Consider the following 26,536-nt stretch of genomic DNA (forward strand, 5'->3'; position numbering starts at 1 on the left):
TACCGTATACTAACACATATATGTGGAATCTAGAAAAATGGTACAGATGAACCTATTTGCAGGGCAGGAATAGAGACGTAGATGTAGAGAATGGACATGTGGACACAGAGAGGGAAGGAGAGGGTGGGACGTATTGGGAGATTAGGATTGACATATATACACTACCATGCATAAAATAGATAGCTAGTGGGAACATGCTATAAAGCACAGGAAGCTCAGCTAGGTGCTCCGTGATGACCTAGATGGGGGGAGGGGGGGAGGGCAGGGAGGGAGGTTCAAGAGGGAGGAGCTATAGGTATACAGATAGCTGATTCACTTCATTGTACAGCAGAAACTAACACAACATTGTAAAGCAATTATACTCCAATAAAAAAAAAACTATCATATTCTATTTGGATGTACCATAAAATATTTAAGGAGTTCCTTATTAAGATGGACATTTAACTTGTTTCCAATTTGTGCTAGTTTTATTATTATCTTCTTTACCTGAAACTCTCTGGGCAAATTTGATTGCTTCTTCAACCGGATCTGAGTTCACAATTTTATCTAGAATACCCAGCTTAAGAGCTTCATTTGCCGAAATATGTCTTCCTAAAAGAAAACAAAATAAAACAAATCAAAGAACAATATGAGATTAAACCAAAAGCATCACTCTCTCTAGTAGGAAAATTCACTAGTCCTGGGTATAAACATCTGTTACTAAATAAACAAGCACCACGCTGACTGTTACAGTGGAAAGATTACTGCAGAGGTAATCAGAAAATTTGGATTCAAATTCCAGCTCTACCTTGCACTATTTGTGTGAACTGTACTAGGACCACAATTTCTTCGTTGGTAAATGGCAATAATTATGCTTACCTTGGTAATTCTGAGTATTAAGTGAAAATAATACATTTTCCTTCTATTCTATAAATCTCTATTAAAAGCACTTTATGAACTATAAGTCTCTATATAATAATGAGGATTGATTGTTTGATAATAATAGAGATAAAATATAACAGAGGTAGTAGCAATAACAGTACTATCTATTCTTATACTAGCATACACCAAGGGCTGCCATTGACTATGAACTGAGTCCTCAAACACAAATATAGTTGGATAGACAGGGGAAAAGAATTATTAAGTTGATATCACATAAGTTATAATCAAAATTTCACAGGAAAAGTGGGGTGGACCTCTGCCATTTTTTGGCTACCCAGCATCTCGACCCTCCCTTAGTTTGTGGAATTGCTAATGCGTGAGCTTTGGAGCTAAAAAGGAAGTTAAAAAGGAAACAGAGATGATCAGACAATTGTTCCTTCAGACCTGGCACTAGGGTGTGTCCCATGATCCCAAGCTTGGCAAACTGAGTGCTCAATTGAGGGTTTTTAGCTGGAGTGAGTAACACTAAGGAACAGCAGCAGTGTAAATCTCACTTCACAGGTGGGGACATCTAGTGTCTGGTGGTGGTGGTGCCAGGAGCATCTACCATCCACTAGTGACACTGGCAGCCTCTGGTATAGACTGGAAGCTCTAGGAGGTTACAGAAGTTTGATAAGGGTTTGCATTACTCCCACGTTCTCCAGCAGGCATAAATACGTAATTTGATCTGCACACTCTGAAGCAGGAGGTTAAGGGATATAAGCTTCCCTCACCACAGGGTCAGGCGAGAGACAGAGACACATTGCTTGCTTGTTTACCCGCACCATCTGGGCTTCTGAAGAGCAATCACCAAGTCAGTCTTGCTGGCAACAACTCCATGGTCTTTGCTGCTCTTACAGAGTGTTGGTGGATGCCATCTCTGAGACAAACCCTCCATTCCCAGTTCTTATTAGTGCTTCGGAGAGCTACCAATGGCTTTTCTTGATCAGATAGACAATTCAATGATTTTGGGCAGGGGTCACTCTGTAACAGCAATATTTGGGCAGTTTTCTGGAAATGCCTTTAAAAACGGGCTTCCAGATGTCCGCCTGGGGTGAGGAGGGCAGTGGGGGGTGGGCACGTGGCTTCAAGAGTGAAGTCTCCTCTGTACAAAATCACTTGAGTGAGGGGTGAGTGAATCAGACTCTCTAGGTTAAGGGGCCCAAAGGGACATGGAATGGAATATGAAAACCTGGGTACTAAAAGGATCTTTGGGGCAACTGAGCAGGGGAAAGGTGAGATGTCCACAGGATGAACTGAAAATTCCTTTAGCTGTAATGTTTTCTTCTGACCTGGATTTCACAAAAGTTGGAAGGACCACTACTGTTCTTACGGAGTCAATGAGATTTCAGGTACTTTTATTCTGTTTCAAGGACCTGAAGACACAGCTCTGTATATCCAACCCAAATCCTCATGCTGAGATTTAAACTTGTTCTTTCTTGTTCTGCTCTGAGTGTAGACAATAACCACTGTCCAATCTAATAAAAGCCCTGCCTAGATCTACTATAAAGAGACTGGGGCAACTGAAGTTGAGACTTCTCCAAGCCAGGTAATCTCAATTTTTTCCAATTTTCTTTGTGGCTTCTTTTCCAAGCTTTAGAAAAAAATTTCTACATGGAACTCTTTCCAGATGCCATTTTAAAGTCCCCCTAAAATTGTACAGACTACTTAAAAAGATAGGTGTCCAACAAAGATGTTAAAAAATAAAATAAAGTAAAATAAAAAGATAGGTGTATGATTCTAATGTTAGCTTTCTTCTAATTCACTGTGACCTTCTCTATGCAAATAAAAATCTATCATATTCTTACTATTTTTACCTCTTCTCTTCATCATGTTAAAAATAGTGATATTTCTATAAGCAGCAGTCCTTTGAAAAAGGCAAATCCTAGTTCACTTTATTTCTTTTTGTCAAAGAAGCCAGATTCCTTCCTGATTTCCTCCAAGATATTCTTGCCTTTCAGGCTTAATACTGAAAGCAGGAACACACAATTCCTCAATATTCCTCCACATGCTTTCATTTCTATGAACCTGAGAATTTACAGACTCATTTCACACTATTATGATTTCCCCCTATATTTTATGCTGCTTTGCTTCCTTTCTATTTTGTCTTTTGCAGAATGAACCCTCTCATGTGCTTTGAATTTCTGTAGTATGTTGGGTTGATTGTAAGCATCCTCTTATGAATTCTGCATTAGGTACTTAAAATAGTTCACATTCTTAAAAGTGTACTTATCATACCACTGTAAATTAAAGCAATTTCTAATCTAATTTACTGAAGACAAGAAATTTAGTTTTTAACTCCCTTTTCAGGCTCTAAAGAATTTATAACGTCTCCCCATTTAAAGGGGGAAAAATCCATTTTAGACTTTAGTCTAAATTATATATTAGTAACTGTATAAATTTTACACTAGTAATTATATATTAGTAATAATATAGACTCATTATTTTCTAATTTGGACCATGTGTGCACAGTTTTGTATTGTGGTTTCTGTGTCAAACAATAAGTGTATTGGGGCTTCCCTGGTGGTACAGTGGTTAAGAATCTGCCTGCCAATGCAGCGAACAAGGGTTCGAGCCCTGGTCCAGGAAGATCCCACATGCCACAGAGCAACTAAGCCCCTGCACCACAACTACTGAGCCTGTGCTCTAGAGCCCGCGAGCCACAACTACTGAGCCTGTGAGCCACAACTACTGAGCCTGCGCGCCTAGAGCCTGTGCTCTGCAACAAGAGAAGCCACCGCAATGAGAAACCCGCATACCACAACTAAGAGTAGCCCCCCGCTTGCTGCAACTAGAGAAAATCCCGCACACAGCAACGAAGACCCAATGCAGCCAAAAATAAATAAAATAAAATAAATAAATTTATTTTAAAAAATAAGTGTATTGATTAGCAGTTCTCAAATTTTTTAGTCTTGGGACCCCTTTGCACTCTTAAAAATTATGGAATACTCCAAAGAGCTTTTGTTTATATGGGTTATTTCTATTAATATTTACTATATTAGAAATTATAACTGAGAACTTTAAAAATGTATCTTTATTAAATCACTTTAAAATAACCATGATAAACCTATTACATATTAACATAAATAAATTTTTAGGCAAAATAACTCTATTTTCAAAATTTTAAAAATTTAGTGAGAAGAGTGTTGTTGTTTTATATTTTTGCAAATTTCTTTAATGTCTGGCTTAATAGAAGACAGCTGGATTCTCATTCCTGCTTGTGCATTCAATCTGTTTTGATACCACATGGCATACAATAACCTCTGGAAAATTCCACTGTATATTTGTGAGCGAATGAGGGTGGAAAAGGCAAGCAATGTCTTATTATTATGAAAATAGTTCTGACTTCATGGACCCCTCCCGCCCCCCCATACACAATGGTCTTAGGTACACCTAGGAGTTCCTGGGCCGCACTTTAAGAACTCCTGATTTAGACCACATTTAAGACTATATAGCATCTTAGTATACAAATGTTCCATACGTTGAGAATTTATTTGTGGCTGGAGTGATTTTAGTTGTTTCAAGAGTAACCTTTTGTTGTGTTTTGTTTTTATCCTTTGGAAGCTTGCAGGAGTCTATTTCCTGGAAATTTAAAATCTTTATCAAAATACAAGGCATTGACATCTCGTCAGTTTTTCCAGGAAAATGAGGTGCTTACTAAAATACAATCTCTGATTCTTTTATGTATCTGAAGAGATTCTTCTATGTTTTCCTTTGGTTATTGCTTCTCCCCTTTTCGCTTTGTGCTCTGGGAGCTTTTATTATTCATAGCAGAGGCCTCTATTATAGACCTCTCATGTCTGCTGCCTTCATTTACATTTTCTGTATCTTTTTTAGAAATTCTTCTGAATTCTATAAACGTGTCTCTACCCTCTATGTTGCTGATTCAGTAGTCTGTTCTATTGCATCTTTTTTTTATTGCTTCAAAAGTTATTTTGGCTAATGTTTTGATTTTAAACAGGGTGTTCTTATTTAATAAATAAAATATTTTCTTTTCTAATTTAGAATATTGTGAGTTTTCTAAGATTTTTGTTGCCTTTAATCTGTTTCAACAGACTCACATTTATGTTTCATTTTTCTAATGACACAGAATATTTTCATAGGTTTTTTTTTTTTGGTCTGTTTGCCTTACTCATGAAATAATATTTGCTGATATTTATTATTGCTGACTGGGAGCCCTGGGTATTAAAACTCACCCTTAACATCTTGTTCGAATATAGAGAAAACCCACATGGACCTAACTAAATCTGAAAGACTGGCAGGATAAAGACGCCATTCGCAACTTCTTCCCCAGTACCCTGGGTGGCAAGAGGTAGGTACCTCATCAAAGACTAGAGTCTGAGGGCATCCCTGTCCTGGGAAAGATCATAAAGTAACTATGGGGCTGAGAAAAAGCTCTATGAGAATAGAGAAGAGGCTTTCTGTGCTGTTCAGTGAAAAAGAAAGACGGGACCTAGAAAATAACAGCAAAAGGAACATCAGGGCACTGTAGTTTTCATCATTTGGACAGAGAACGTCAGGGAATGAACTGCATCGTGCCCAAGCGTGTGTTTTGTGGTTACTGCTAAAGATTCAGTTGTTTTCAGGTGGCATTTTAAGGGAATCGTGGAGAAGCAGTGGTTGTTGTAATTGTTCCACTTTCCAGAATTATCTCTCTTATGGTTTTCAGAAGATCAGAAAAGGTTAGCTATCTAGTAATTTAATCTAAATTTATTTACTTATTAATTTCCTATGGGGGGCAGTGCCTATAGAGCTGGTATTTTTCTTCATTAACATCAGCAGGGAATCTTCAACTTTCAGTAACAATTTTTTAGCATCCCTTCTTAGAAAAAAAAATGTTTTCCAGAAGCAAGAGTCTTAATATCATCATTATTAATGGCTACTGTATTAGTTTCCTATACAGATTACCACAAGCATTGCATCTTAAAACAGCACACATTTATTATCTTAGTCTAGGAGTCAGAAATCTAAAATAGATCAGCAGAATTGTGCTCCTTCTGGAGGCTCTGAGAGAGAATCTGTTCCTGGGCTTTTCTAGCCTCTAGAGGCTGCCTACATTTCTTCTCTTCCTCCATCTTCAAAGCCAGCTGTGTATCATCTTCTCTCCCTCCTGCCTTCCTCTTCTAAGGATGCTTGTGATAAATTGGGCCTACCTAGACAATCTAGAATAATCTCCCATCTTGAGGTCCTTAATTTAATCACAACTGCAAGGTCCCTTTCGAATGTAAGGTAATATATTCACAGGTTCTAGGGATTAGGATGTGGACATCTTGGAGAGAGGCATTATTATGCCTACCACAGTTACCATTTATAAAATGTCTCCTCTGTGACAGGTACTATACCATAAGCAAGTCATGTAATTTCATTATGCCTTACACAACTATGTGGTTGTTTTGCTGATGAGAAAATGATGACTGAGAGAAGTTCAGACAATCTCCCTTCTAAATTTCAGGCCAGTCTATCCAACTGTCTACCTGACACTTCAAGTTGGATGTCAAACCTTAACATGTCCCAAACTAAGCTCTTGTGATTCCTCCCTACAACCTGCTGTACCAGCAGAATTCCCCTTTTCTCAGTAATGGCGCCATCCTTCCAGCTGCTCAGGCCATTAGAATCATCATTGTCTCTCCCCTTTCCCTCACCTCTCACATTTGATCTGTCACAAAAGCCTGTTGGCTCAAAATATTTCCAGAATTTGACCATGTCTCACCATTTACATTGTTACCACTCAGGTCTAACCTCCCGTCATGGCTCCCTTGGATTATTAAAGCAGGCTTCTAATCAGTCTTCCTATTTCTGGCCTTACCTCCAGTTAATATATTTTCAGTAGCCAGAGTGATCTTTTAAAAAACATAAGTGACAGCATGCTTGTTAGTCTTCTGCTCAAAACACTCTAATGCCTTTCTACCTCATTCAGAAGAAAAGCCAAAGTTCTCTCTATTATCTTCAAGGCCCTACCTGATGTGACTTCACTCCCTACTACTCTTCCCCTTACTCACCTTACTCTAGCTTCATTGACCTTCTTGCTGTTCTTGGAAATTTCCAAGTATGCCCCTACCTCAGGGCTTGGTATTTGCTATTTTCTCCGCGTGGAATATCTTCCTCCAGATATTGGCATAACAAGCTTCCTCCATCCTTCAGGTATTCACTCACATTCATTTTGTAGGAAAGCCTTTCCCAACTATCCTACCTAAAATATTACCCAACCCCCAGCCCTATCATTTTACATTTCCCCTTTCTGCTTTATGTTTTCTCCTTAGCACTGATCTCCATCTAACCTACCATGTATACTACTTAAATAATAGGTAGGCATGGAGCTTAAGAAGAGTATACAGTGTGGTAGCTGGTCTCCAAAGTGACCTGCCATGTGTTTGACCTGTAGGTATTCAAGTTCCCCTCCCAAGTTGGATGGGGAAGACTTGTATATTCAATAGAATAGTTCAGAAAAGTTGGCATGTGACTCCAAAGCTAGGTCATAAAAAACATTGCAGTCTTTGCCTTGCTCTCTCTTGGATCACTCACTCTAGAGGAAGCCAGCTTCCATGCTGTGAGGATATGCAGGCAGCTCTAGGGAGAGGTCCACGTGCAGAGGAAATGAAGCCTCCTGCCAACAGTCAGCAGCAGCCATCCATGTGAGTGCGCCACCTTGGAAGTAGATCTTGGAAGTAGATCCTCCAGCCCCAGTCAAGTTTTCAGATGACTATGGCCACAGTCAGTATCTTGACTGCAGCTTCCTGAAAAACCTTGAGCTAGAACCCAACTAAGCTGTTCCCAAATTCCTGACCCACAGAAACAGAGGAAGAAAAACACTGCCAGTCAAACCACAACTCACAATGAATGTAAGAGGCATCCTGATTTCAAAGATGTGGAAAACACTGTGCATTTTTGAATTGATGAAATATGATAATGATAATTATTGTTATTGTTGTTGTTTTCTGTATATGCTCTCCATAAGGGCAGGAGTTTTTGTAGGTTTGATTTACCTCTATAGGCCCACTGCCTACAACAGGGCCCGGCACATGAGAAAAAATTAAACAGCTGCTGCATGAGTGAATAAAAATTAATTTGTACAAGGCATATTGTTTATATGTGGTACAGCTGGGATTCAAGCTCAGGTCTTTGATTCTAAAGATTGTGCTCTTTTTATAGTCCATTCTTTGGGATATAGTCTATTGCCAAGATCCTCATCTTATTTTTACTCAATCCTCCTCTTTCACTAAAGTCAGATATGGGAATAATAACATATAGCTAACACTCTTTACCATGCCTAGGACTGTTCTAAGCACATTGCATGCATTAAGGTATCTAATCTTCACCACACCACCATATGGTAGGTGCTATTGTCATAAACATTTATGAGGAAACTAAGGCACAGAGAGGTAAAGTGTCTGACCCAAGGTCTCAGTTCTACCTGTTTGGAGTAAATAGTTATGTATGTTCTTTCTTCCAACCTCACTTCGACTGGCAATAGCTTTCTATGTCTTATCATATTTGGTAAATTCAGGGTCTCTAGATGATTTCTAGTGTTGCATTGTTCACATTCCCTATTGAAAGAGAAAACTTCTATTTGAAGCTAATATCTTAACACCTGGGAAATGAAAAATGCGGTCATTTCCAAACTAAAACTTGAAATCTTTCCTTGGAAATCCTGGTTTTAATTCTTGTTTATATTATAATTTCTAAATTAGATCTGAATATAATGAACCCTATGTGAAACCAGTGTCTATGAGTAGACACTTAAATGTGATTAGGGCTTTGTATACACTTTCATTTAGAAGGCACTCACATTTGCTCTTCATGGTAACTTTTGAGAAGCTCTCAGAAAAGGCATTCTTTACATTTAAAGATGAGAAAATTGACATCAAAGAGTTAAAGTATCCTCTTAAAATTACATGGGTAGGGAATGGTCAAGCCAGAATGTTTCTAAATCCTAGTCCAGTTCCTCACATTGAACTAGACAGCCATTGGCAGGGTTAGTACTGACCTGACGTAATTAAGTCAAGTGCAGCAGGAACTCCAATAAGTCTGGGGAGAAGCTGGGTTCCTCTTGCACCAGGAAGGATTCCTAGTGTGACTTCTGGGAAGCCAACTTGAGCCTATCGAAGATTGAAGGCATAAAGGTCATTAGAATGAGATGATATATTCAGAGTCAAGGCAAGCATTCCCCTGGGTTTCTCACACCCTCAAAAACATTGCTGCATAGAATTCAGTGAGAGTTTCTACAGAGGAAATTAGTGCACACCCTCTCCTTTAATTAATAGCATAAATAGAGCTGTGCCATCCCTAAGTCTTCATGTTGAAACACATCTCCAGCTTCTTACACAATTCTTCTCTAACTCTATTATGACCTGTCTCAGCTAACGCAAATAATAGTCTCCAGAAACAGTTTTATGGAACCCTGAAAGAGCCAAGCAGTCAAGAAATTAAAAAGACAATTCACAGAATGGGAAAAAATATTTGCTAATAATATATGTGGAATATATAAAGAACTTTTACAACTCAGTAATAAAAAGACAAATGATCTAATTCAAATGGGCAAAGCATCTGAATAGACATTACTCCAAAAAGATACAAATGGCCAATAAGCACATGAAAAGATGCTCAATATCATTAGCCATCAGGGAAATGCGAATCAAAACTACAAGATACCATTTCATACCCACTATAATGGCTATAATAAAAAAGACAGATAATAACAAGTTTTAGAGAGTATGTGGAGCATACAAAACCCTCATATATTGCTGGTGGGAATGTAAAATGATGCAGTCAGTTTGGAAAACAATTTGGCAGTTTCTCAAAGGTTAACCATAGAGTTACCATACAACCCAGCAATTCCACTCCTCAATATATACCCAAAAGAAATGAAAACATGCCCACAAAAAACACTTGTGCAAAACTTTTCATAGCATCATTGTTCATAAATCCAAGAAAGAAGAAACAATCCAAATGTCCATCAAGTAATGAATGAATAAAGAAAATGTGGTATATCCATAAAAAGAAATATTCAGCCATGGAAAGGAATAAAATACTAATGACATGTTACAACACAGGTGAACCTTGAAAACATAATGGTAAGTGGAAAAAACCAGACACAAAAGACAACATATTGTATGTTTTCATTTATATGAAGTGTCTAGAATAGGCAAATCCATACAGACAGAAAGTAGATTAGTAATTGCTAGGACTGGGGGAGAGGGAAATGATGGGTTACTCCTAAAAGGTGTGAAGTTTCTTTTGAGGGTGATGAAATATTCTAAAATCAACTGTGGTAATGATTGCATAACTCTGTGACTATACTAATATATCGCTGGACTCTACACTTTAAATGAGTGAATTATATGGTATATGAATTATACCTCAGTGAAGCTATTATAAAAAGAGAAAGAAAGAAAGAAAGAAAGAAAGAAAGAAAGAAAGAAAGAAGGAAAGAAAGAAAAAAAAGAAAGAAAGAAAGAAAAAGAAAGAAAGAAAGAAAGAAAGAAAAAGAAAGAAGAAAGAAAGAAAGAAAGAAAGAAAGAAAGAAAGAAAGAAAGGAAGGAAGGGAGAAAGAAAGGAAGAAAGTCAGGCAGCAACCTCAGTCCAGATGAGAGGGTGAGCTTGAGACCTTAATCACATGCCTCTCTTGGCCTTAAAAGTGGCCAAAGCTCTGTTAGTCATTTTCCAGGTATAAGGATGGGAGGAGGAGGGTACTTAAATACAGACTGCCATTTACCCAAATCGTGATGCCAACAGCTCCAAAATACCTGGAATGTTTGAGCCTCTCTCACTTGAGGCTTTCCTAGCAGTTGATCACCATTTTTCCCACCAGTGGTCATCCCTATCCCTTGACTTACTATTGCTTACAACTTAGATCTGCACTCAGTGTGCAGAAGGTCATGGTATGAGGAACACAGAAAAAGGAACACTTAGGATATGTGTCTTTATTTATAAGTTTTATAAAAAATTAAAACAACATAGGGAAATGGTTAAATAAATTATGATAAATCTATAAGATGAAAAATTATGCAACCATTTAAAATGATATTTTTAAGGAATATTTCCAATAAGATTGACAGCAAATTTCTCATCAGAAACCATGGAGAGGGCTTTCCTCATGGCACAGTGGTTAAGAATCCACCTGTCAATGCAGGAGACACAGGTTCAAGCCCTGGTCCGGGAAGATCCCACATGCCACGGAGCAACAAAGCCCATGCGCCATACTACTGAGTCTGCACTCTAGAGCCCGCTAGCCATGACTACTGAGCCCACATGCCACAGCTACTGAACCCCATGCACCTAGAGCCCGTGCTCTGCAACAAGAGAAGCCACCACAATAAGAAGCCTGCTCACCACAAGGAAGAGTAGACCCCACTCACCACAACTAGAAAAAGCCCGCACCCAGCAACGAAGACCCAACACAGCCAAAAATAAATAAAGTAATTAATTAATTAAAAAAAGAAAAAGAAACCAGGGAGACCAGTGCCAGTGGGATGACACGTTCAAAGTATTGAAAGAAAAGTACTGTCAACCAAGAATTCTACATCCAGCAAAACTAGTCTTTAAAAATGAAGGCAAATTGGGACTTCCCTGGTGGTGCAGTTGTTAAGAATCTGCCTGCCAATGCAGGGGACACAGGTTCGAGCCCTGGTCCGGGAAGATCCCACATGTCACGGAGCAATTAAGCCCATGCACCACAACTACTGAGCCTACACTCTAGAGCCCGCGAGCCACAACTACTAACACCCGTGAGCCTAGAGTCCATGCTCCACAACAAGAGAAGCCACCGCAATGAGAAGCCCGCGCACCACAGTGAAGAGTAGCCCCCGCTCACCGCAACTAGAGAAAGCCCGCATGCAGCAATGAAGACCCAACACAGCCCAAAATAAATAAATAAATACATAAAAATTTATTTTAAAAATGAAGGCAAATTAAGACATTTTCAGATAAATAAAAATTGAATTTGTTGCTAGCAGATCTGCCCTACAAGAAATTCTTCAGGATGAAATGAAAAGACACTAGACAGTAACTCAAATCCACATGAAGGAATAAAGAACACTGTTAGAGGGTAACTACACAGGTAAATATAAAAGACAGTATTAATGTAATGTTTTGTTTGCAATTCCTCTTTTTTCTTACCTGATTTAAAAGACCACTACATTAAGCAATAATTATATATTTATGTTGATGGGCATGCAATGTATAATGATATAATTTGTGACAATAACAGCATAAAGGGGGTGTGTAACAGAACTATATGGGAGCAAATTTTTTACATACTATTGAAATTAAGTTGGTATTAATCTGAACTAGCTTGTCAGAAATTAAGACATTAATCTCCAGGGCAACCACCACTAAGAAAATAACTCAAAAATATACAGTGAAAGAAACAATAAGAGAATTAAAAGTGTGCTAGAACTTATCCATTTAATACAAACAAAAGCATTAATGGAGGAATTGAGGAATGAAAAAATATAAGACGTAGAAAACAAACAGCAAAATGGCAAAAGTCCTTCCTTATCAGTAATTATGTTAAATGTAAATGGTAGAGATTGGTAGAATGGATAAAGAATATTTAACAATAATTTAAATACAGTATTAGTATAAAAATAGAGTACAGGTGAAATACAATAAAATTCCAAATGTAGTTTTTAAAAAAACAAAAAAGATTGCAAAGAAAAAAAAAAGTAAGAAAAAAATTACACAGGAAAAAGACAAGGAAGAAAAAAAATAAAATGTTAATAGTGGTTATTTCTGAACTGTGAGTTTATGGTGACTTCAGTTTTACATCTTTATACTTTCCTGTATTTTATAGTCTATTACAATGATGAATATTATCTTTATTATTAGAAAAATATATTACTTATAAAAATATTACTATTATAAGACTGGTATCACAAACCTCAATCTATATGTCTAATAACCCAAATTAAATCTATTTCCAGAAATAAATGGATTTACTAGTTGTGTGCTGTTCCCAATAGGAACTGGTCTTCTTAGGTACTAAAAATTATGAGACCACAAAACTGAAATGTTTGAGATAGGAAACAAAAATTTAAATAAATATGCACACTCAGGGGTGATAGTCAAAATATTTAATACCTCATACTGCATGAGCATGGCTCAGTGAAATCTGATGTGGGCCATTGTACTAGAGCAAGGTCCTGGGGGTCCTGTACAGGAGTTCCCCTTTAGCTAGTGGGTCATGGGAAGGTCCAAAGGCTAGGGTTAGGGGAAGTGATGGGACAGTCACAGGCTCAGGGTAGTAGCTCTTTATCAACTAGAATGGACATATTTCAACATTTCAACAACCAGTAACACTGTACTCGTACATAATAGCTGAACACCAGTGCTAGAAAAACCTAAGAGTTGTGAACCAGTAAGCTAACCATTCAAAATGATCATGTCTGATGCTTATGACTACATTTAGAGCTTGCTCTAAAGAAAAGCTCCCTACATCAAACCCCATATGGATCCCCTCTGTTACCTCTGCATGGGCAATCCTATAGTGACAGCCCAGGGCCAGCTCCAGTCCCCCTCCTAAAGCCACCCTTTGGATAGCTGCCACCACAGGCTTCTTGTTTCTCTGTATTTCATCTACTACACTTCCCAGTGTCAAGTCAAAGGTCATATCAGCACTGAAGCCACGGATATCAGCACCTAAGAACACAAAGACAAGGAAAAAAGAGAGTTGAGGAAGACTTGGGCTTTGCTATAGAACAATAAGTTACCAGATTACACTTAAGGAATCTCAGACCTCTTTGGACCCATGAAACACTTTATCCTTTGGTTGCAGACACAGTAAAGGAACAAGTAGCCTGGAAAATGTAGAGAGATATGAGGGAAAATCCTCAAATCTTTATCAGAAGTCCTGTAATCTAAGATCTGTCCTTCCATATGATAGTAGTAACTCTACTTTTAGAAAAATTTGAAAGCTCAGAAAAGGGAAGCAAAGATTCTAAGATTGAGTCAGCCATTCCCATTTTTTGCATGATACTGCTCACCAACTCTATTCACAGCAATTTAGACCCATATCTTTGTTAAGGGCATCAGTCATTACAATATAAAACCTCAGGGTAAAATGCAGACATATTTGTGAGTTATGTTAATCAATCAGCTTAGAATTACATTTCTGTGATAGACTTTTTTGTGATCAATAAAAGTAACAACATTTACTGCTTTTCCTAATTATAAAAATAATATGCATTATAGAAATTTTGAAAAATACACCAAATTATAAAGGACAAAAATATTATTCCAAATATCACCACACAGAGATAACAATGTAATATTTTGGTGAATTTTTAGTTTTTTCCCAACACATGTATGTAAATTGCTTTGTGACCTTGAGTAAGTTATTTAACCATTTTGTTTCAATACCTATCTTAAATGACTGATGTGACAATTAAATGAATGTTTACTGTAATATATATTTTTAACAATATTGAGAACACTCTGTAAAGTCATTTTTTATATTTTCCTTTTTTCACATAACATTATACATAGTAGTGAGCTTTTCCCCTATAGCATTATATGTTCTTTGAAAATATTAAGCCTGGTATAAGTTAAAAAGTTACATTAATTATTTCATGTTCAGCCTTTCTTTTTTTTTTTTTTTTTTTTTTTGCTACCTGCTCCTCATCTAGCATCCATCCAGGGATTATGCTTTTTTTCTCACCAATCCATCATATTTCACACTCTACTGTTATTATTTATTTTTATTTTTTTAGATTCCTTTTGGTTCTGGAGAAACAAGGTGAACTTCAGTCTGAATGTCACGTCTATTATTCCTGTAACTTCAGGTTAAACTAATTTTTCAAGTAACAGAAGCAATTAACATTTGTTGGATAAAAACTATACATCAGGCACTGGGCTAAGTAGTTTCATATATTGTCTCATTTAATTTACTTAACATCTAAGTTAAATAGTCTATTAACAATTTCCATTTTACAGGTTTAAGTTTAAGGCTTTGAGATGTTAAGTGACTAGTTCAGACATGATTCTGTAACTGGTCGAATAAGGATTTGAGCTCAGGCAGTTTGACTATACAGCTCACATTCTTAAATGTTATACTACATTCTTCTACTTGCAGCAAAAGGTTAGTATGATCATCCCAATTTTATAGAAACCAAGGCACAGACAAGAGTATAGTGATTTCACTTTTTAACTGTTTATCTCTGGCACATAGAAATGCAATTAATTTCTGGATACTGATTTTACATCCAGCAAAATTCCTAAATTCTATTATTAATTCTTATGATTTTCTGATAGATTTATTTTTTACAAATACTCATGTCTTCTGAATAATGATGTTTCTGTTTCTTCCTTCCCAATCCTTATACCTTATTTCTTTTTCTAGGCTGGCCAGGGCCTAGAATATAATGTCAAATACAAATGGTGATAGCAGCCAGCCTTGTCTTATTCCTTTCTGAAGAGGAAAGCATTCAATTTACCATTTTGTTTGATGCTTGCTGTAGGTTTTTAAAAATAGATACATTTTGCCTGATGAAGACATTTTCTTTCTATATTTAGTTTACTACGAATTTTAATCTTTAATGCATGCTAAACGTTACCAAGTGTTTTTTTCTGAATCTCTTGAAATAATCACATGATTTTCCTCCTTTAATCTTTTAATAGGATGAATTACATTGATTTCTCATGTTTAATCAATCTGGTATTTCTGGGATGAAAGTGATATATCATGCTTTTTATATACCATTAGATTCAGTTTTATTATATACTGTTTCAGAGTTTTGTTTTGTTTTGTTTTGTTTTTAAGATGTTAGCTATGAGTTTTTCTTTTTTTTTTTTAATTAATTTATTTATTTATTTATTTTTGGCTGTGTTGGGTCTTCGTTTCTGCGCAAGGGCTTTCTCCAGTTGCGGCAAGCGGGGGCCACTCTGCATCGCGGTGCGCGGGCCTCTCACCATCGTGGCCTCTCTTGTTGCAGAGCACAGCCTCCAGACACGCAGGCTCAGTAGTTGTGGCTCACGGGCCCAGCCGTTCCGCGGCATGTGGGATCCTCCCAGACCAGGGCTCGAACCCGTGTCCCCTGCATTAGCAGGCAGACTCCCAACCACTGCGCCACCAGGGAAGCCCTGTTTCAGAGTTTTATATCTAGGTTTACAAATAAAATTGGCCTTTAATTTTGCTTTTTCATACTGTCCTTGGCAGGTTTTGTTATCAAGGTTATGCTAGCCTCACAAGATGAGTTGGGAAGTGTACTGGATAGAACGGTGTCCACCCAGAGCCTGTGAATGTGATCTTATTTGGAAATAGGGTCTTTGCAGATATAATCAGGTAAAGAAGAGGTCATACTGGATCAGTGTGGGTCTATATAAGATCAGGGAAATTTGGACACAGAGGAGAAAGCCACAGGAAGACAGAGGCAGAGATAGGGATAATGCAGCAACAAGCCAAGGAATGCCAAGGATTGCCAGCAACCACAGAAGCTAGAAGAGGCAAGGAAGGATTCTTCCCTAGAGGCTTTGGAGAAAGAATGGTCTTGCAGATATCTTGATTTTGTACTTTTAGCCTCTGGAACTCTGAGAGAATAAACTTCTGTTGTTTTAAGCCACCCAGTTTGTGCTCACTTGTTATGGCAGCCCCAGGAAACTAATATAGAAAGTGTTCCCTCTTATTTTTATTCTCTGAAATGTTTGTGTAAAATTAGAATAATATTTTCCTTGACTTTTCAGTTAGAGGTTACCAATGAAGTCATCTGGGACTTGAATTTACTTTGTGAGATTTTTGATTACTGACTCAATTTCTTTAATGGTTTTCTGTTTCTTCTTGAGTCAATTTTGTAAGCTCTGTTTTTCTACTTGTTCATATTATCTTTTTTAATGGCTAGAGCATCTTCAGTGATATCCCTTTTGTCATTCTTTATATGTATTGTTTGTACCGTCTCTTTTTTTTTCTTGATAAGCTTCTCCGAAGCTTTATCAATTTTATTAGTATTTTCAAAGAACTTCTGATATTATTGTTCTCTTGATTCACATTCGTATTCTATTTTAGTAATTTCCCCTCTATCATTTCCTTCCTTCTACTTCATTTGGATCTATTTTACTGTTTGTTTTGTCAGTTCCTTAATATAGATGCTTACCACAATATGTTTCAGTGTTTTTTCTTTTCTGATATATACCTTTAAGGCCATACATTTCCTGCTAAGCTTTGCTTTAACTGTATCCCTCAAGTTTTATATATTGTTTTTATTATCAGTCAGTTAAAAATATTTTCTAAATTGCATTATGATTTCTGCTTTGACTCAAAGTTTATTAAGAAATGAATTTATTTTCCAAACACATGAGAATCTCTAGTTATATTTTACTTACTGGTTTCTAGCTTGATTGCACTGTTGTCAGAGAACACATTCTAAATGAAATTTATTGAGATAAGCTTTCACAGTCCAGTAGCTGATCAACTTTTGTAAATGTTGCAGATTGGAGAAGAATACATATTTTCCTATTGCTGGGCACATTGTTCTATATAAGTCCATTAAGTCAAGTCTGACAATCCCTAATGCTTTTCCAGGACAATTATTTTTGCTGCCTCTGAACTCTAACTACATTCTCTCCTACCTCCTTTTTTACAAAGAAATATCAGTTCTGATTTTTCATAACTCTGATCCCTCACTCCATGCCTCAAAGTCACCATCTTGGGCTCCCAACCTTAAGTTTTCAAACAGTTGAGTAAGCTATTTAATAGCTGGTTAATGTTTGGCCCATTATTTAATTTCTCTTAGGCTTAGCCTTCTCATCTGTAAATGGAAATTGTAGGATTTACTGAGGATTAAAATATAAAGTATGTAAAAATATTACTATTTTCATTGTTAATAAGTAAATAAGCTACACAGTACTGGCACATAGCAGGTAAGCTAAATGGTAATTATTATAATGATTAATGTTTTCATATTTATTCATTGTTATGACTTCAACATCTATTTCTTCTCAGGTTACCACTGACATACATTAAATTCCTCTGGCAAAAAAAAAAAAGAAGAAGAAGAAGAAGAAAAAAGAAAAAAATTCCTCTGGCTACAGTAAGAATACATGGGCCTTCATATCCATGCGACTTTTGTCAAAGGGTATAATTTGGGAAAAGAAGAAAAGGTGCCACAAATACCAGTGAATAAATCACCATTTCAGATGCTTTTGCCGTATTTTGTCACTATTTTGCATCTTCACAGGATAACCCAATAAAGAGTGCATGGTCACTGAGATGGGTGACTATCAGAAGAAAAATGAACTCCATTGCAGGACTCTGTGTGAAATAAAAAATAACATTTATCGAACATGTTCTGCATGCAAGCACTGCTCTAGGGGCTTTCAGATGTGTTATCTCATTTACTCTCACAAAAACCTGTTAAGATATAAATATTATGGTATCTATTTTATAAATAGAGAAATTGAGGTTCAGGAGATTTAAGGGACTTGCCCAAGCTCACATAGGATGGTGACATATGCAGAGCGGATATGTACCAGCAGGTGTATACTAGCAGCTATAATAGCCATCAAGCCTGGAATTAAATGTCCTCCAAAGGCCCAGTCCAATATAAAAGAGAGTAAGGTCAGCATCTTCTCTGGGTCTCTCCTGTGACTCTTGTCTCTTTCTCCACAATGTTTCTCATTCCCGTTCAACTCCCATATTCATTACCCACACTATAGTATTACCCACAGGGACAGATAATGCAGCATTGATCTCAGTCTGTGGCAGGATTTCAGAGAGAGTGGGAGAGGGTTAGACACTGGTTACCTGCAGAGAAGATGCCATCTGCTCCACAAATCACAATGGCTTTTACTGTATGGTCTGTTAGAGCTTTCTGCAGACCCTCTTTTATTCCACGGAGAACAGTCTGACTAAAAGGGAAAAAAATTACATGAAGCATGAGTCAGAATCAAATTTCTACCATCTCAGAGGTTTGTTTTTCCTTTCCTAACAATGAAAAATTAAACACAAGATGTATAAAAATCCTAGATACTTATCATTAAACTTCCACTAATTTAACAAATAATATATGTGTCTACTGTAAATTAAGCACTGAGCTGATTAAACATATAAACTTTAGAAAAAAAAAGTGTTTTCCTACATTTTGCTGTAACTTTGACCACTTAGAATCAGCACTATCAATTTAAAAATATTATATACATATCCTATGTACAGTGAGGGTTTACAACATCCTAGGGAGAACAAAATGTACACAACACAATATCACACTAAGATGAGTGCTGTAATAAAGGTACAAAGAAAGTGACGTGGAACTTCTGAGAGGAAAGAAAGTCTTTTTTTAAAAAATAAATTTATTTATTATTTATTTATTTACTTATTTTTGGCTGTGTTGGATCTTCGTTGCTGAGCGTGGGCTTTCTCTAGTTGTGGTGAGCGGGGGCTACTCTTTATTGTGGTGCACGGGGTTCTCATTGCAGTGGCTTCTCTTGTTGCGGAGCACAGGCTCTAGGCACACGGGCTTCAGTAGTTGTGCGCATGGGCTCAGTAGTTGTGGCTCACAGGCTCTAGAGCGCAGGCTCAGTAGTTGTGGCGCATGGGCTTAGTTGCTCCGCAGCATGTGGGATCTTCCCGGACCAGGGATTGAACCCGTGTCCCCTGCATTGGCAGGCGGATTCTTAACCACTGCGTCACCAGGGAAGTCCCAAGAAAGTCTTTTCAATTTGTCATATTGGCATAATATAAGAAAACTGCAATTGTCTAAAAATAACAGTCTAAGCGATGTGGCAGGGGCTGCAAGTTACCCCCAAATATCCCTCCATCCCGACATTCTTCGAAGTATTAAACATCTGGTTTTTAGCTGGATACATGGCTGCCCAAAATAAAGACTACATTTCCCAGCAGTAAGGTCAGCCCGAGGCATTAATTTCTGGCCAATGGGATGGAAACGGATTTGGTACATGCAACTTTTGGGAATAGTCCTCAAAGGATTGGGTATGCTTTTTGCTTTTTCTTTCCTCCCTACTCCTGGCAGGAATACAGATATGATGGCTAGATTCAGAGCAGCCATTATGGATCAAGAGGTGGAAGCTGTTTATTGAGGATGGCGGAGCAGAAGATAGACAGAACTGGGATCACTGATGATTGTGGAGCAGCCATACCAGCCATTCCAGGACACTGCTGTGAGAGACATCAACTTTTTCTTATTTAATCCATCATTATTTTGAGTTTTCTGTCACTAGCAGCCAAGCCTAATCCTAACTAATTTAGGAGGTAAAGGCAAGGTCTGGGAAAGAAAGGGCATGTAGTAGACTTTGCCACATTTCAGTCATCCACAGAGGAGATAGTTAAAGCCAAGATTGAATGAGTCTGCCAAAGAAAAAGAAGAGAGAGCTGAGGGTAGATCTAGACGATCTAAGAGGTGGGAGAGGCTCAGCAGAGTGATTCAGTACCAAGGGAGCCCAAAGTCACAGAGACCAGGAGAGGAGAATTTGCCATGAAGCAGAGGATCAACAAGTGCCAAGGGATGATAAAGGAGGAGAACTGGGAAGAGTGGTGAGGAATTGCTTAAAGGAAAAACGATAGAACCAGAGTCCAATCGGTTTTGCCTTAGAATTCTAAGTATTTGGGGAACATTTTATACAGAGTGAAAAAAAATCTTAAAACAAACAACAACAACAAATGTCCATAAAGCCAGATTGTTCAGACCAGCAACTATGAGTTAAAACCTCAGGGAATAAAGGAGATACTTGCCCTTGTTTATGGCAATTCCCTTTTACCTAGTTACTTTTCACCATTTAACCCAGATGAAATCAAACAAAACCTCTTGCCTTCAACTAGTTAATTACAAACCAAATCTGCTAATGGAAAACTGATTCTGAACCATCCATACTATTGAGAAGTCCAAAAGGCACATATTTCCTTCTGGGTAAACAACGGCTGGAAAATGAGCCCAATCTGTGCCACTGAGGAGACAAGGCTGGCTTTTCCCATTTCAACCAACCCCTACTCTTTTATTTCTTATGTTCTTGCTAATTTTGCAAAAATCAAACACAGGAAAAAAAGAAAAATGAAAATGGCTGTAGTAGGTATAGCTTTACTAGATTCTAGCTGAGTGAAAAGGACAACAACTTCGTAGCAATGTCAAGGTCACAGGGGTTAAATTATTTTCTCCCCTTAATATTGTCAGGCATGGAGAAATGGAGTCTAAAGGTAACATTTCATGAGTGATGACCAAAGATCTTTAGCTTCTGTCACTATAGGAAGTCTTTCGTGTGACAATTTTTTAAAGCCAGGGGGTCATCGAATCAAGTCGTGGCTTGTGAGCAGCATTCTTCAAACAAAGAAATAGAAAAGAAAATATATCAAACAAAATAAGTTTTGTTTCACGAAACTTTGTTTTCAGTTATGTATTTGTATGTGTGTGTGTCTTAGGTTGCTATGTAAATCATGGATTCCTGTGTGGATTATAATTTTAAAAAGTGTGAAAGCCATTGTTCTGGGAGATGGGCCTAGTAATCAGACATGTCCTACACTTGTAAAGAGGGTTGGCATTCACCTGAATAGAAGGAAACCTGGCTGGCTAAAGGAAGCAAGGAAAGATTTGAACTATTTGTTTGGGCCCAAAAATATTCGAATAAGAATCTCTCACTTAGCTAGGAAGAAATAATTTCCTACATAAAATTAGAAATAGGAAGGGAAAAAGGAAGGAAGGGAAGAAGAAAAGTGTAAAGCAAAAAAAAAAAAAAAAAATTGGGAAACTGTTAAACTTGATGAATGTGCTAAGACACACACCTCTACCTAAATATAGGTTCAGAAGAAGGTAGATGGGAAAGGGCAAGAAAGCATTTATTCCCAAGTGGAGAAAATCTTGATGCAGCTGCAATGAATCCTGAGCAGCGGGGCCTGCTGGTAGGGGCTTGTAACAGGCCTTCTGACTAATAGTAATAATGATAGCTAACATCTGCTAAGTGCCAGTTTATAATCTCTAACGCATTTAAACCTCACAACAACTTAATGAGGTAGATACATTTCTCCTGCAAGGGTGGGTAGGGGGCAGGTTAAATAACAGAAACATTTTAAGTAGTTATGGTAAAATATTCCTAGTTATAGGTAGTAGACTGTGGAACCTTTTTCCCCAAGTTCTAGATGGGCACAGTTTCCCATTATGAACAGAGGTTAAGGCAGAGTCCTAATATCTAGTAATTCTAATAGGAATACAGTCAAGTTCAAAACTGATATGTAATCATATTACTCATGTTTTTCTTCATCAAAGCCAAAATAATAAATATTTTGCTTTTTTCTGAGAGTGGCAAGTAAGTGGACATTATCATCCTTGAATGATTTTATTTCTGAATTTTTTATATTTTTAAATGCAAAATTTTATATTAAAATAATTATATTAGTGCTAATGATAAAATCAAGTCTGATGATAGTAGGACAAAAATTCAGTTAAAATTAGTATGTCTTCTCATTACAGTCTCTTTTTGCTCCAGCGTCATGTGATAAGGATTTTGACCAAAAGTCTTTCTCTTTATGCTTTATATGTTCTCTGTAAATTATCATTTCTTCTAATCCTACTCCCTGTGGATGGGTGGCTCTTTCCTAGGCTGATGTATCACTATACTTTTTTCAGAGATATAAAAGAACCAAACTTATATAACGTCATTAACTTTCAAAAGAGCAGCGTTAATCTCACTTTTAAAAGTAACGCTTTTACAAGTTTAACAAGGAAGGTACTCCACAGTAGTTCTTCAGAAAATGCTATTTAATAGGCTTATTCTGACATGGGCTTAACCCGACATGGATCTTCCACGGAAGCACTAAGACCTTGAGGTTTAGAACAGACCAAGAGATATACCTTTGCATATCTGGGCCAGGACACAATTCTCTTTTACTCACTGTGTTGGCATTAAAGGGGATCTATATTTTTAGCAGTGTGAAGCCAGTTTATTGTTGGATTTCTAAAACTTTTAGTCACACATTATAAGGGTGGCCTGGACTCGAGGTTGGGAAGTGAAGAATCAAGGTCCAGCCAGCATTGCATTAAGACCTTTGGAATAGAAAGTACTCCTGAGAAGTCAAGGCTGCAAGCAAGCAGAAGAGTCCAGCACGAAGTGAGCACGGACAGACCCGATCCGTCCCAGCTCCCCCGCTTCGTAGCCATCTGTCTGCCTCTCAGCCTTGGTTTCCTTACCAGTGAGAGAGTTCTCTGCAAACAGGAACTGAGCTAACCAATGTAAAAGGCCCTGGCATATGCCCAGGTTTAATCCGTTTCAGTGTCTCTCTCCGTTTAAACCAGCAGGGGAGAGTCAAAGCCTCCACCGCAGGCAGGCGGCTAAGACCCTGCTCGCTGTCCCCGGGCTGAAGGCGGCCGAGCCCGTTACCTGAGCGCGTTGACAGGCGGGTTTCGTAGGCGGATCAGCGCCAGGCAGTTCTGCAGCCGCGTAAACTCAGCCATGTTTCCTCAGTCGCCAAGGTCGCCTCAGCTCTTGGCCCCAGGGAGATATCACTTTCACTGGGCGCTGGGCCGGCCCCGCGAGGAGGGGCGCCCGCTGGGCCAATGTGAGCTCGGCACCGCCTCCCGCCCCCCCCCCGGGCCGCTCCCGGGCACCGACGCCCATCATCCATCCCAGACCTCCTCCTTCCCCGGACCACAGCCCCGCGCTCTGCAGACCCCTGTCGTCTCTTCCTCTTTGTTGGCTCTTGTCCTGCTCCCATCACAAAGTAGATCAGGGAGGACGATGGAAAATGAGAGGAATTGCCAGCAAGTCGAGATTTGCAAACCGTTGGCCCGGAGGGGCTGGCTTCTCTGGACAAGTTCTAGGTTCCCTAAGTTGGTGGAGCTGTGTCCTCATCACAGTTTTCATCTTCACGATCCTTCTTAACAGGGACAGATATCTGGGATCCTGACAATTATGTGATATGACACACACCTGGAACACATAAAATACACAAATCATGCATTTCACCTAAATGGGTAGGGTACTAATATCAAATATTTACAGAACCGTCATACAGCGACCTAGTGAAACCTTCAACTTTCCTGTCTGCCCAATCCTTCCATTTCTTTCTTCTTCTGCCATTCCTAAAGATTGTGATTTCTCATACTTCAACCACGAATTGAGCACCTATCATGTGCTAGGCTGTAGGCAGGAGACTAAAGATAAATAAAGCCTCGTTCAGGCTGGGACAAAGTTTTTAAAGATGCAGTTGGCCTCAGGCGGTCTCCACAGTCCATCAAGGGGCCAGAAGGCAGTCTGGAAGTTTCAGAGGAAAAAACAATGGAGCGGTTTTATTCACTAATGTTTCACCAATTTTAGCAAAGATTAAGGATTATTTTCATAGATTTTCTTTTACCTGTTGAAAATAAAACCAGGTTCCTACTCCTAGGAAAGTACCCATTGCCTTGAAGCCCTGAAAACAGGTAGCAGTCAGAACCCATCTAATCTGTCAAGGACAACTTATCAAGGACAGCCCCGCATTTTTTTTTTTTTTGGCTGCGTTGGGTCTTTGTTGCTGTGCGTGGGCTTTCTTTAGTTGAGTCCAGCAGGGGCTACTCTTTGTTGCGGTGCGCGGGCTTCTCACTGCGGTGGCTTCTCTTGTTGCGGAGCACGGGCACTAGCACTTGGGCTTCAGTAGTTGTGGCATGTGGGCTCAGTAGTTGTGGTTCGCGGGCTCTAGAGCGCAGACTCAGTAGTTGTGGTTCGCGAGCTCTAGAGTGAAGGCTCAGTAGTAGAGTGCATGGGCTTAGTTGCTCTGCGGCATGTGGGATCTTCCCAGACCAGAGATCGAACCTGTGTCCCCTGAATTGGCAGGCGGATTCTTAACCACTGAGCCACCAGGGAAGTCCCAGCCTCTCACTTTTGATAGCCAGCCAATCACAAACAGCCCAGGGCACACGCCTCTGAGTGCCAACATTCAACATCAACCAGCCTCTTACAAGTGGCATCAATCTCTACTGCCTCTAAAATTCGCCAATCCCTGAATTCAACCTTGCCCGAAAACTATATGTAAGATCAACAGTCTGCTCTGCTTGGAGAGACTATATATGACCAGCACAGCTTTCCCTTACTGTAGGAAGCAATAGATTCAGTATTGTCTTTTCAGATGTCGGCCTCTAGGGGAACAATTCTGCCGTTCATCTTAACAACTTTGAGTACCTCCACAAAGGCCGTGTAGGCAAGGCTTAACAGTTCTGAAATTGCTCTTGGAGGAAGTGGAGATCAGCATGGTGTGGAGCCGTTTTGAGGCATTTTTCTCATCTACATCTTGGAGTCAGCCACAGGTCATTTCTCATCTATCTCCCTAGTTTCATTTGAACACAGAACTTTCTGCCTTGCACCTCCCTCCCCTTAGGTACAGCTGCAAATTTCTGTGTTAAGTCTATAAAAATGCTTGGCAGTAGTTTATTATTTTTTTATTCTATTTTTTTTTAGTGAAACAAGTAAAAGGTTTATTAGGAGGAAAAAAGTACATGTGAATAGACACACACGGGCGGGCTCAGAGGGAGAGTCGCGCCTTTGTGGTAGTTTAAATCACTTATATGGGGCCTGTCTTCTGGGTTTCCTCTGGCCAATCATCTTGCTTTGCCTGACTCTGAGTCCGTATTTGGTATAACTCAGGGTCCTCCCCTGTGTGCGTGCGCACCTCTTAGCCAAGATGGATTCTAGCGCAGAAGCCTATGGGAAGGTTGACGCCACATATTATGGGGTGGTGCCCCCTCCCTTTTTGGCCCCGAAGGAGTCTTTCTACGCATGGGTAGTCGGGAAGGTCTCCTTGACCTCGAGAATGAGAAATATCTGGTCTCTTTATCTTTTATCTGGGCAGGACTCAGCTCCTCCCTGCCTTGCTTGGCAGTAGTTTAGAGTTGGCTCCTCAGCAAGGCAGGGATTAGGGCGAGCAAGAAAGGTCCCTAGTGGGCAAAACTGAAGAGGGCGCTCACTCTCAGTTTCATGCAATTGCTGACCCTGCCCTGGTCCTCAACAACAGTGATGCCCACAGTTCCTGTAATCTGTCATCCAGCCCCTCCTGTTGGTGTCATACTGTGGGACTAGGGCTGCAGGTAGCAGATACCATGCTGATCTTTCTTTTGCTGTCTATGTAAATAATAAACTGTCTAAATCTATTTGGACTCCTTACGGGCCCAATCTATGGCTGTGTAGCAAGCTAATATAGCAGGTGCCACCATGATGATGTTCACAGACCACTTGACCCCTTGACAGTCTCTTGATCATTGTGATGAACTATTACATTCTTAAATTGTCTTCTCATTAGTTCCAATAAGTGCTACTTAACAGGATGCCATTCCTCTTGACTAACGCACTTCCACATCATTTGCATGTTACTGCTTTTGCTTGTTAAATATGTCATTTTCATTGTTGTCATGGTGTTGCAATTCACAAATAGATCAGTTGATCAGGACTTCCCTGGTGGCGCAGTGGTTAAGAATCCGCCTGCCAGTGCAGGGGACACGGGTTTGATCCCTGGTCTGGGAAGATCCCACATGCTGTGGAGCAATTAAGCCTGTGTGCCACAACTACTGAGCCTGTGCTCTAGAGCCTGCAAGCCACAACTACTGAGCCTGTGTGCCACAACTACTGAAGCCCACGCACCTAGAGCCTGTGCTCTGCAACAAGAGAAGCCAACAAAATGAGAAGACTGTGCACTGAAACGAAGAGTAGCCCCCGCTCGCTGTAACTAGAGAAAGCCCAC

The 26,536-nt window shown here is 39.0% G+C and overlaps 1 protein-coding gene across 2 annotated transcripts in view; it reads right to left on the reverse strand.

Moving 5' to 3' along the window:
- Positions 1 to 23,649, reverse strand: part of EHHADH (enoyl-CoA hydratase and 3-hydroxyacyl CoA dehydrogenase) — a 57,619-nt gene extending 33,970 nt beyond the window's left edge. Inside the window, exons 1-5 of one of the 2 annotated variants that reach the window (XM_007195274.3) lie at positions 23,209 to 23,649; positions 18,632 to 18,735; positions 13,364 to 13,536; positions 8,885 to 8,996; positions 487 to 591 (exon numbers count right to left, since the gene is read on the reverse strand). In XM_007195274.3, coding sequence (XP_007195336.1) covers positions 487 to 591; positions 8,885 to 8,996; positions 13,364 to 13,536; positions 18,632 to 18,735; positions 23,209 to 23,282 — 568 coding nt within the window. In that variant the 5' untranslated portion in view covers positions 23,283 to 23,649. Of the gene's footprint in view, positions 1 to 486; positions 592 to 8,884; positions 8,997 to 13,363; positions 13,537 to 18,016; positions 18,140 to 18,631; positions 18,736 to 23,208 lie in introns of those variants that run through there. The other variant, XM_007195275.3, reaches the window with a different exon arrangement.
- Between the last annotated feature and the right edge of the window lie 2,887 nt (positions 23,650 to 26,536).

This window comes from Balaenoptera acutorostrata, chromosome 4 (genome assembly GCF_949987535.1).
Source record: "Balaenoptera acutorostrata chromosome 4, mBalAcu1.1, whole genome shotgun sequence".
In the NCBI taxonomy this organism is placed as follows: domain Eukaryota; kingdom Metazoa; phylum Chordata; class Mammalia; order Artiodactyla; family Balaenopteridae; genus Balaenoptera; species Balaenoptera acutorostrata.